At 45.0% G+C, this 12,348-nt stretch overlaps 1 protein-coding gene across 1 annotated transcript in view; it reads right to left on the bottom strand.

The window, feature by feature from the left end:
- CEP295 (centrosomal protein 295) overlaps positions 1–12,348 on the bottom strand; it is a 178,294-nt gene that overhangs the window by 86,718 nt on the left and 79,228 nt on the right. Inside the window, exons 12-14 of the mRNA XM_030200190.1 lie at positions 6,430–6,524; positions 4,643–5,894; positions 1,868–1,994 (exon numbers count right to left, since the gene is read on the bottom strand). Coding sequence (XP_030056050.1) covers positions 1,868–1,994; positions 4,643–5,894; positions 6,430–6,524 — 1,474 coding nt within the window. The remainder of the gene's footprint in view (positions 1–1,867; positions 1,995–4,642; positions 5,895–6,429; positions 6,525–12,348) is intronic.

The following is a 12,348-nucleotide window of genomic DNA, read 5'->3' as shown; positions in this document are numbered from 1 at the left end:
AGGCTGCGGGGTCGGTACAGGAGCCGGTGGCAGAATCTGTCGAGGCTCGGGAACAGGTACCGGGCTGCCAGAAGACTGACGCATCGGCACCTCCTAAATAGAGGGGGAGCGATCCTCTCGGTGCCGATGCTTCTCGGGTGCCGATTCCCTCGATGCCCCAGAGCTTGTACGTCTAGTAGCGCTACAGAAATGCTAAGTAGTAGTAGTAGTTCCCAGAACTGCGAGTCGAAGGAGAACGATGACGGTGCTTCTTGACCTTCACTCAACGCCCGTCATCAAGACTCCTCGGTACTGATGAGGAAGACGTGGAATCCTCACGCCTCCTTGGGGCCGGGTCCGACGAAGGTCGGTCCCGGGGGGCCTGCATAACAGGAGGCCTCGAGGCAGGTGGAGACCCACTCGATGCCTCACTGCTCCCAGCGCGAATAGGTCTTTCAGCAGCCATTACCACTGCTCCAGACATCGATTTTTCCCTCAAAGTCGATGTCTAAGGACTGGACCGAGCCCCAAAAAACCTTTTGTCGCTGGGCTTCTTGAGATGCTTGGGTCCGTTTCTTCATACGAAGACATAGACTACAAGCGGCTGGGCTATGGTCGGGCCCAAGGCACTGGGATACACCAGGCGTGGGTATCAGTACCTGAGATGGTCCGGTTGCACAGAGTACAACGTTTGAAGCCGCTGGGTGTCTTCAATGACATGGAAGGAAAAATGGCTTTGGCGAAATCAAAAGAAGCAATTGTGCCTGTTAAAAGAAAAAAGGGAACAAAAGAAGGGAACAACCCGACTGTGCGGCCGGCTTCGAAAAACAAAGGAAACTTTAAAAGGGGACAAAAAAATAAAGGAAACTACGGGTACCTTTTGTTTTGGGTTTTTGTTAAACGGTAAATTGTTAAAAGATAAGAAAAATAAGGCAAAAAAGCCACAAAACAGATAAAGACTCTTCCCGGGCCTGAGAGGAGCACAGAAAAATAAACTCTACCGCACCTCAATACAGAGAAAACTGAGAGGTACACTCGTGCAACGGGTGGGAAATCAGTCCGCGCATGTGCGCCAGAAGACTCTGGCAAATCTTTTTTTTTTAATATTTTGCTTGCAAAATGCCGTCGGCCCACATGTGAGAACAAACAGCCTGCTTGTCCTCGGAGAAAAACAATAAACTAACAAGCTCAATGGCTTCATCAGAAGTAATTTGGTTATTTTCTGCTATTATTCTAAGGTTGTAACAACTGATAGAATATCCATGGTGTCAATATTCAGCTGGAGCAGTGACCTTATAAATTTAAGAGCTGGCACAGGAAATGAATACAAATATTCAGCCCATGAAAGCACTATCTGCATAATTCTAAACCCTCTATTAGACTGTAAGCTCTTTGAGCAGGGACTGTCTTTCTTCTATGTTTGTGCAGCGCTGCGTACGCCTTGTAGCGCTATAGAAATGCTAAATAGTAGTAGTAGTAGTGCTCTTGCCCCACCCCAGGTCAAGCCCCAAATTAGACAGTATTGGAATTTTCAGTCACAATTTCAACCCAATATATGCTATCCATGTATTTTTTAAAAATTGTATGGGAAAGGGGATGGGACTTGATTACATACAGGTACTTATTTTGTACCTGAGGCAATAGAGGGTTAAAGTGACTTACCTAGAGTCACAAGTTGCTGCAGTGGGAATTGAACTCAGTTCCCTAGGCTCTCAGGCCACTGCACTACTCCTCCACTGTAAAGTTATACATTCACTGGCTGAATAGTTTTCTTTTTTGTTAATTTATGCAATTGCTTATTCAAAATTCTCATTGTCACCTTATGGAAACTGTTGGGCCAACTGTTGACAAATAAGAGCATACTCCACTACTCAATCCTGGAACTCACCCCTATTACAGTGATCAGCTTTTTCATACACATTGCTCTCCAAAGTGTGTAACATAGAAGACAGCCAACTGAACTGCTCATTCCTCTGACTCTCCGATTTATCTACAGGAAAACTGGTTTGTATTGCCTTAAGAAAAGAGAAGGGGAAATGATAATGATTCATGTTTTCAAACCCCACTAGCTCACTCTAATACAATAAGAATGAAAGCAAAGTTACTCACCTGTAGCAGGTGTTCTCCAAGGACAGCAGGCCCAGTATTCTCACATGTGGGTGATGGAATAGCTAAAGACAACAACTCCAAGGGGAGGAGAAAGGGTATGTGAGACTACTGGTCCTGCTGTCCTCTGAGAACACCTGCTACAAGTGAGTAATTTTGCTTTCTCTGAGGACAAGCAGGACCAATATATTCTCACGTGTAGGAATCTCTAGCTACCAGGCTCACTGAAAATGATGCTAGAATAATAGGGACTCGAAACATTGGGGCCTTGACATCAATTAACCTGAAACTATATACAAACTGGTTGTAAATGTGCAGCCTGGAACAGAACAAAACCAGGCCTAGGAGGGTGGAGTTGGTTTCTAGACACAAAATAAATTCTGCAGGTTTGTCTGTCTGACTGACAAACAAAACAGGAAACCAAATCTTCCACAGAAAAACCTCGGGAGCAGAAGTAGTCAATCACAATCTTCAAGTGGATCAGTAAAACGTTTTATTATCCAAAATATAACAGTGCTGACAGACTGAACCCAACACGGGCCGTGTTTCGGCAACCAGGCTGACTTGATTGTAGGCATCTCTGATATTCTCTGCTGACAACTGAAGCTTGTAGAGCTAAGTTTTGATAATATATTTACTATCCATATTTATGATCACATTGCTGGCTTATAAGAACCCCTGACAAAGGCTTGGGTGCCTAAACCCGTTGGGTTCAGTCTGTCAGCACTTTATATTTTGGATAATAAATGTTTTACTGATCCCCTTGAAGACTGTGGGTGGCTACTTCGACTCCCATGGTTGAACTAGATGGCACATCAGGTGTCCTGATCAAGGCAGTAGTGAGATGTGAATGTGTAGACTGAAGGCCACATTGAAGCTTTGCAAATCTCCTCAATGGAGGCTGAACTAAAGTGGGCCACCAACACAGCCATGGCACGAGTCGTTACATGACCCTCGAGTCAGCCCAGCCTGGACACAAGTGAACAAGATGCAATCTGCTAATTGGAAACTTGCAGGATGGCTACTCCCATCATGTTTGGGTCAAAAGACACAAAGCTGGGTGGACTGTTTATGGGCTTTAGCCCACTCCAGATAGAAGGCTAAGGCTCATTTACAGTCCAAGGTATACTAGATTGTAAGCCCTAACTTCTTTAGCCTTTCCTCATACGGCAGGAGTTCCATCCCCTTTTATCATTTTGGTTGCTCTTCTTTGAACCTTTCCTAATTCCGCTACATCTTTTTTGAGATACAACAACCAGAACTGAACGTCTGTATCATGTCTCCCCTTATCCTTCCTCTTTTCTAGCGTATATATATATTCAGGTTCTCAAGCCTCAAGTCTCTTCTCATATAACTTTTGGAGCAAACCTCATCATTTTTGTTGCTTTTTGAAGCAGTCCAACAACTGCCTTGGTCTGTAATTTAACTTATGCTATTAACACTCATGAAGAGGTGATTTGCTTCAATATGGGATCCAAAGCATAAGAACACAGTTTGTGATATGCTCATATCCAAAGCATATGAACAATTTGGAATCAGAACCCGAGTAGAGAATAACATGGGGACAAAGTTTGTCCCTGTAGGTTCTGTCTCCATCCCCACCCCGTCCCCATCTGCAGAAGCCTTGAACACTTATGATTTTATATTTAAATCTTTTTATTAAAGTATAAAAAGGAACAATATGCTATGCAACTGTTGTGTATAAATTACAAACAGAAAACAATAACAACAATGAGCAGCTATAATAACCCTCCTTCCCACCATCACCCCTCTACCCTTCCAACCACAACAATAGGTGATTTCTACTACACCAAGGAATCCTAATTCACACTGTTAAAATGTCCAGGGGTATAAAATACAGCCCGTTCTATACATTCTATATGCCCTAGAGGGGAAAAATATGCCCTATGAAGCACTGTTATGGTTTTTTAATCTGTGGATGAATAAGAAGTCAATCAGCAATCTCAGGATTCTATCTAGCTCTCCTGCCCTCCACAGTCCTTCCTGGAATAGAAGTTGTCTTCTTAGAAGATGTGCTGGTAGCAGGATGTGCAGGATCCCACATGCAAATTTTGCTAGTTGTGGCCAGTATGTTTGCTTGTTTTTCCAAAAAATCAAAATATCTTTGTAGGCATCACTCAAACATAAATAACAGTCCAGTTCATTTACAGGTTTCAAAGAAGAAAATGACATGGGGACAAAGTTTGTCCCCGTCCCTGTGGGCTCTGTCCCCATCCCTGCCCCCGTGTGACCTGTCCCTGTCCCATCCCCGGGAGCTCTGTCTCTGTCCCCATCCCCGTGTCATTCTCTAAACCTGAGTAATAATTATGAATTTTCTTTTAAAAAGTTCCAACAACTGTCATTTTATAAGTCATACAGAAAATATACCACCTGAAACAATGGTTATATGAATAGAGTGACCCACAGTTGTAATTTAAAGTACCAAAAGGTTAAGGACTTTAACAAGAAACTGTGCCTGAAATTCCATGCAGTTATGTCTTTAGAAACTACACACTGGAAATAAATATGTTTGACGGATGTTATAACACTAGCTTACCTTCTGGTCTCTGAGGAAACCTTCCATAACTTCTTGCTGTCTCTGCTTCAGCTCACTCTGTTTCTGTAATAGTAATTTATCTTGTAGTCTCTGCTTAGAGCTAAGTGTTACCCTTTGCCAGTCCAGCTGCAACTGCAGTTCCTTTACCTGTTCTTGTTGTGCTTGAATCTCCTCAGTAGATAAAAATCTCTCACGAAACTCCAGAACACTGGAGAAGCTCTGTTGGGTTTGATGTTCCTGATCTCCCCCAGGCCCAGTAAACGGATCATAAGACAATAATCTGAGTTGCTGTTCCCCTAAAGAGGGAAGGAATGGCTGAGAATTGGACAGTTCAAGTGAAGCATCTCTGCTGACTTGCAGTGGCACCTGTTCATTTGATGATTTGGCTTGGCATTCCTGAGATTCTAGTATTTCTGGAACCCATTTTAATACTTTCTCTTTTGGACTATTTAGGGATGACTTCTGAGCTGGGCTTTCATTCACATTTTTTGTGGGTGAATACAGTCCAATCTGCTCATTGTCTACTTCCAGGGGTACTCTTGTGAAAACTGATTCTGTTTGTTCACTAGACTTAGGTAACTGCTTAACTTCAGTATCTGACAGCACATTTGATACTCCCACTGGCATTGACTGTGATAAACCAGAACTCTGAAGGTCTTTATGAAAGCACTCTGGCCTGAATCGAAACACAGCTGGTAACTCCTTACTAATGCCAGACATGGGCTGGTCAACCATGTCAGACTGCTTTTCCAAAAAGGTATGTTTTTCTGAATGTGAAGTCACTGGTTCCAGATGTTCAGATAGTTTGTGATTTAAGGACTGGGTTCTGCTATGAAGCATTTCTGCAGCATCTCCTTGCAAGAAAACTTCTATTTTAGACTCTTGGTTCCTGTGTGCTGTTTCTTTGGTAATAACAGAATCTAAAGTTTTTCTGGAAGTAGATGGGTATTTTCTTTTCAGCATAGTCTGGTAGTCTAGTAATTGTTTTCTGGCTTCATCAACTGCTTTTTTATGCTGGTCTTGAACTAGTTTAGATGGTTCATGTGTTACTGAATGGACCTGACTGTAAAACAACTCTGATGCCTCTGTTTGCAAGGTTGCTCCAGCTGTAGATTTTACATTTACATATTCAGATGCTGCCATAGCAGAAGAGTCCACGGATATTGTAGAAATAGATGGGTATCTTTTTTTCAAAAAAACTTGGTATTCCTGTAAATGATTTCTAGCTTCTTCAATGGACTGCTGATGCTGCCTAAAAAACATATATACACATATATAAATATATATAATTTTTCTTGGGCAAAAATACAAGTATTGTGGCTGAATGTGAAGTTGTAAAGTCAGGAGACTTTTTTCTAATCGCAACACTATACCTTAAAAGTGTAATCCAGAGAAAACTTGAAGTTCTTCATGAAGAACTCCATTGTCCTCGTCTATTCTTTCAACCAGGTCACCATGCAAATTTTTGATGCCAGAGAAATCAGCAGTGGCCTAAATGTGTAGCCCCCCTCCCACCCCAAATTAAGAACAGGAACCTTATTCTCTCCCTCTTTACGCTGCCCTTTCAAGGTTACTCAGACTCCCTATGATCAAACACAAAATTTGCAAGTCCCTTTGATCAAAAAAAAAAGAAAAAGAAAAATTAACATTAATTTGTACTGTGTTGTGTATACCAAGATCATCATGCAAATATATATATTATCTATTGCAATGTGAAGACAAACTTCTCTCCGGTATCTGATTACATGCAACTTAACTTTTTTTTTTAATTTCATATATGCCAGTACCTGTTTTGCTGCAGAAGATGCTGTTGATAATTCCGAATCATCTGTAAATGGTCCTCCTCTTTTAATATATTCTTGGACACTGAAGGGGTTTCATTCTAACAAAATAAATACCACCACCAAGGTGAGTTTCAAAAAACAGACAACAATCACTGGCTAATGGACGTCCTCCCTCTCATTGGTATTGGAGAAATAAACTACACCAACTAATGCTTTGGGAATCGAGAGAGGCGAGACTGACACCAAAAAGACAAGTGCGGTTTTTGAGCACTTGGAAGAAATATATAAACACGATTTCCCCACGAGCCCGTACTCAAGTACTCAGTGGGCTACCGTGGGGAGATGGAGGAGAGTAGATAGGCTAGGATGTAGGACATGCAACAGGAAGAGGGGGAGAAGGGGGGTTAGGGAAGGAGTAGGGAACGCAAGCCATAATTTTAAAAATGCTGAATAGTTAGCAAAGTGCTGGTCAGAGAGATTGGGGGTGGTGTGTACTGTTTACCCTGAATTGCATGACCAGGTGACATCTGCTGAATAAACATCGGTAAGCTACAAAGAGGCGGAAGGGGGGGGGGGGGAATATAAAACCATGATGATGGTCTGTTTATTGCGAATACATGACATACAATTGTAGTGTTGAAGTTGCATGATATGTATTACATACTATGTTATGTTTATTTCATCATCAATAAAAAAAATGTTGAAACTAAAAAACAGACAACAGCAAACAAAAGTAATTGGTAAAAAGAACTAAATACCAAAAGAAGTCAAGTTGCCAATTTACTGTTAAATTTTATCAGTTTTAGTGTGCACAGTTTTTGTACCTCTCCTAACCTCTTAATTGAGTTTTGCTACTAATTCTTGTAATCTCTTTACAACAAGAAAGAAAACATGCCATTTCTTTGCAGACGATGTATAAGTTAAGCCTCAAGCAGTAGGATCATGTAAATGTAGAATAGATTCAGAGATCTCTCCAACCACTGGCCCTTAAATTTCTGGGGTACCCCTTTTAATGTACTAGTGCTCTGCCAAACCTGTCCCCTGCAGTCTCTCATTACTTCCACCTTGTTTCCAGTCTCCTCTCTCAACTCCTCCACAATGTTGCCCCCATAAACCTCCCTCTCCATCAGTTTTCCCCACCCCTCTCTCTCGGCCCCATTCAACTCAATAGCGCCAGGGAGCCACTTCAACCCCTCCTGTTAACCAATACCCACCCAACCAATACCCCCTCTCCCAAACTTGCTAGTCAGCTCCCTCCTCTTCCCTCTCAACCATTCCCTTCCACACTCACTCACCACCCTCAGCAAGCCAGATAGTCCCTTTTTACCCTGCTGGCTGCCATTGGTTTGTTGCCACCTTTTATGGATTCTGGTGCTCTTGAAGCCACTGTCTTCCTAGTGCAGTCTTGTCTAATTCTCTTGGAACCTGAAACTAGTACCACCAATCGAAAAATCATGCGTCTTACCTGATAATTTTCTTTCCTTTAGCTGCAGCAGATGAATCCAGAGACGTGTGGGTTGTGTCCACCTACCAGTAGGTTGAGACAGTGCAATTCAGCGCTTCTATCCTATAGGGCTGTATGCTCCCCGGCCATTCAACATTCCTCATAACAAAGAAAAAGACAAAGTTAAAACAGGTCTCCTTCCCCACCAGGAAGAGACAAAACTCCAGAAGCATAAAAACGGAAACTGATGACAACAGCTCCCCTAGAATGTAAAAACCAGGAACATGGTCCAACACAGAGAATTAACCAACAAGAGCCACCAAAACAAGGGTGGGACTCTGGATTCATCTGCGACTAAAGGAAAAGAAAATTATCAGGTAAGACATAATTTTTCACTCCTTAGCAACAGCAGCAGCAGATGAATCCAGAGACGTGTGATATGTAGCAAAGCAGTCCTTAAGTAGGGGGTGGGCACCAACGCTTCTGTGAATAGCATCAAAACTTCGAAAAAGACATCCAACCAAGCAGAGCCAACCATACGACTGTGTCCACCTAAGACAGGCAAGAAAGAACCGACGTCAGCTATACAGAGTTCCTCGCAGAAGAATAGATGACCTTCTGCCCAGCAAGCCGTTGCAGCTGAGGAAGAAGGCACCTGGATAGAAGGGGAGTACCTGTGCAAAATTAAGTCCTCACGATAGCCTCCCGTCTCAAGTGAGCAAACCTGTCCATGGACCAGCACTAGGGAACCCTAGCAAAAACACCAACAAGAAATCTGACTGAAGGAACTCAGTGGACCCCACCAAAGAGCGCCAGAGATTTTAGCTAACAGTAAGCGAAGAGAAGCCACAGAAACTAAGGCGATGGAGACGAATCATTGCCCAGAGGGCCCAAGAGTGGGCATTATCCCCCAAGCCCGAACCCCCAATTAGTGCAGGCGTAGGAAGTGAAGTGTCCACCTGCAAGAAACTGAGGCTGAGGCGAACCATAAGAAAGGGAAAAAAGGGCCCTAGGAAGAAGAGGAGAAACAGAGTGTCCCACATCCCCCTTAGAGGATTCCAAAAATGGGACAAATGAAATCTGGGAGTTGAAGACCCTGGCTAGAAAGACACCAGGAGCTACGAGTAATACGAGAGTATAAAATTAGTTTATCTTGTTGTTGGGCAGACCGGATGGACCGTACAGGTCTTTATCTGTCGTCATTTACTATGTTACTATGAGGCATATTTTCAAAGCACTTAGCCTTCCAAAGTTCCATAGGTTTCTATGGAACTTTGGAAGGCTAAGTGCTTTGAAAATATGCCTCCATGTTACTCCAGGTGACAGTCCCAGGAAAGAGAAAATGAGGGGAGCATGCCCCTCTGGAAGAACGTTGAGCAACATGCTCAGGAATATGCCGCACCTGGGAGACCTGCCAATTGAGCAGCTACGGCACGAAGGTCTCATCGAACCTCAGCAGGTCCAGAAAGGGAGCTGAGTCAATAGATGTATCTGTCACCCAGAGAGGCCCACCCAGGAAACGACGGCAAAACCGCCAAAGACACCTACAAAGGTGCCTCCCAGGTAGAAGCATATAAAGAAATGGCCCAAAGACAACTCAGCCTAAATCCTTGTATAGTCAGGAGGGCTCGGCCTCCAGAGTCCAGGAAGGAATCAGTCAGAACTCCCGATAGCAGGCCTGCTACTGAGAAAGCAAATTGCTGAAACTGCAAAGTGGTAAGAGAAAGGAGCGGGAAACCAGACTCAAAGGCCGAGATAGGCAGGGAGGAACCAAGAGAAGGGGAGGGTAACCACCGAGAAGAACAACTAGAGATGTCTGGCAGGTATTTCGACTCCAGGAAGAACATCCAAAACAAAAGCCAAGTTGCCAAGACCTGGTTCAGGTTCTGACCACAGCACCTGGTAGGAAAAGGATACCGAGACCTGGGTAGTATCCTGCCCACGAGTAACAGAAAGCAATGGCTCTACGAAGCCGCCACCTAAAACAGCCTTAGGCATTGCTAGCCCTAAGGTGAAAACCACCTATTGATGGAGAAGGCAGGCCCCTCCTAATGACCAAAGTACAGGGGGAAATTGTTAGCCTTGTAAAAAGAAAGAGATGCTACTTACAGATATGCCAAACATGGTTGAACCTGCAAGCCAGTGTGGAAGGCAGGCTGACCCTACCATCATAAATGGAGAACAGTCCCCAAGGAAAGCAAATCCCAGCAGCTGTAAAATGCACCCCCTGGAGAACCAGGAAGACAAGAACTCCACTGGAGAAACATCCAGAGCAGATTGCATAAATCCCAGGAAAAAAGGTAGAACGGATCGTCAAAAACGAGGTTAAGAAATCTCCCTGCTGTGAAAGAGAGAACATTCTCATTCCCACAATGCAGGAGAGACAGCGTGGAGTCCAAACGCAGACGAGTGGGAAAGGAAGCTGGAACCACTGGTTGCTTGGAGAAGCTGGCCTGGCGAAGCCAAGCAAGGGCTGCAGCTACAGTAAATCCCCTGCAATTCCTGTCCCACACTCCAAGGTCCTTGGGGAGGACAGACATCCTCAGGAAACCCAAGGAGAGACCCAAAGCCCAATAGGGGAAGGAACGTTGGCCTAGTAGTCCTGGAATATTAGCCAAGCACTTCACGCAAGCACAGCAGGCAGGTGATCCCTGAAACAGTGGGATCGAAGAAGGAACATCCTCGGTGAGGCCCCCGTCCTAGTCCATGACCCAAGAAAACCCAGAGAAGACAAGGACATAACTGAAGCTCCAGCACATCTGCTCACCCAAGTATACCTGACAACAGTGAGCTGTCCCAAGGCTCAGTCCGAGCTAGGCCCCTGCAGAGGACATCAAAAAAAGGAGGAATGGCTGTGACCCGGAACCAAAAGGCCTGATGGCCAAAGGAGCTGACCCCTGAAGCGGAGCGACAGAGTCAGCCTGAGAAAAAGAACATAGCAATGTGACCTAAAGAGAGTGAGCTGCAGCGGACTAGAACCAGCCGCTGCTGGGTTTCGGAGTTCTCGCTCCGGTTGGTGCCATAACCAGACCACTAAACTGCCCCAAAAAAGAAATTCCGCCCAACACTCCTGACATCAAAAAATGGAAAGGAGTCAACATGGCTGATGACTGGGCTTGACTTAAGTATTATTTATATGTATCATTGTAACGACACCCTAAGTGGGTGCAGAGTTAGAAGGAACAAATGTGGGTAAGAACCAGTACGTAAAGACCCAATGGCCAAGGTGCTGTGGGAACACCACCACAGCCAACCCTAAGCCCGTAGCATAGGATAACCGACTGAGCCCTGCAGAAACTGTAGGGCCAGGCCAGACAAGAGTAGAGAAGGTATCTACAACATTATTTCCTAGCCTGTGAAACAATATACAAACCAGCCTTGAAACCCTATCTGTCCTTTTGCTTGGGATTTATTATTATCTTTTTGTATATCTTGCTGTATAGTAAAAAGCAGGAAGGTATCCAAACGCAGGGAGGGAGGAAAAGAAGCAGGGCATGAACAGTTCGGTCAGCTGGCCACCCTGAACTGCCAATAGGCGAAAGCCCAGCCCCGTGAGACCACGGGGCAGGAATAACCTATGAGGGGCCACACTCTAAGCAACAAGAAACCAAGGTTCTCGGCCCAGAAGAAAACCGTGAAATCCGAAAGCCAGCCACTGTAAAAGGGTATTACTAAGAGGTGCCGCGGAATGTCGCTCACCGTACACCTCAGACACGGATATACTGCTGTCCATAAGCAAAAGCACTGCCTGGACACATCAGGAACCAAAGTCCTGTTCAGACAACCTAAACTCCATCTGAGACACGAGAAAAAGCCCGACTAGGAGCAACTGGCATAGTGAACACGATCCAGCCAAAGGGTAACCATGCAGGGGAGAAGTTCAAACCAGGTCCAGGCCAGGACTTGCCACCCCGACTACCAATCGGCGTCACACGTGCTTCAGCCGGGGGGAAGTCAACTAAAGATACTGGTACCGAGCAAGCAAGCACAGGCTCCCGAGAAAGCACGCCCCTAAGGCCTCTTGCATCTAAGGACCCTAGCCGAAAGGCAGGAACTGAAACATGCAGCCCCTGCATAAACCAAAGGTCTCACTGGGAAACCAAACACACCACTGAAACCGGGCTGAAAAAGCCACAGTGGCAACTGAGGCTAAAAATGGTGCACCTCCAAGAGAGTGGGGCCCGAGCCGTTCGTACGACTGGCGTGCAACCTGTGTATCTGCTACACACCAACAAGCTCCCCACCCATGCTTGCCTGCTCGGCCCTGGGGGCTTCTTGGCAGTTGTGTGTGGAGAATCGAGTAGGAGAGTGAAGGGCCTGTGGGCTCTGTCAGGGGTCTGAGGACTTCCACCTAAATGGCACTGGACAGTGCATTAAAAGCAACTCAGTCTAGGGCTGCTGCTTTCACCACTAAACAATCACTAGCGCTCTGCTACTGGACTTCCACGGCCCACTGGCCAAAAACACCCACCGAATTA

Source organism: Microcaecilia unicolor, chromosome 4 (genome assembly GCF_901765095.1).
Source record: "Microcaecilia unicolor chromosome 4, aMicUni1.1, whole genome shotgun sequence".
Taxonomy (NCBI): Eukaryota; Metazoa; Chordata; class Amphibia; order Gymnophiona; family Siphonopidae; genus Microcaecilia; species Microcaecilia unicolor.
The sequence above is the reverse complement of the archived record's forward strand: the minus strand, read 5'-3'. Positions and strand labels throughout refer to the sequence as shown.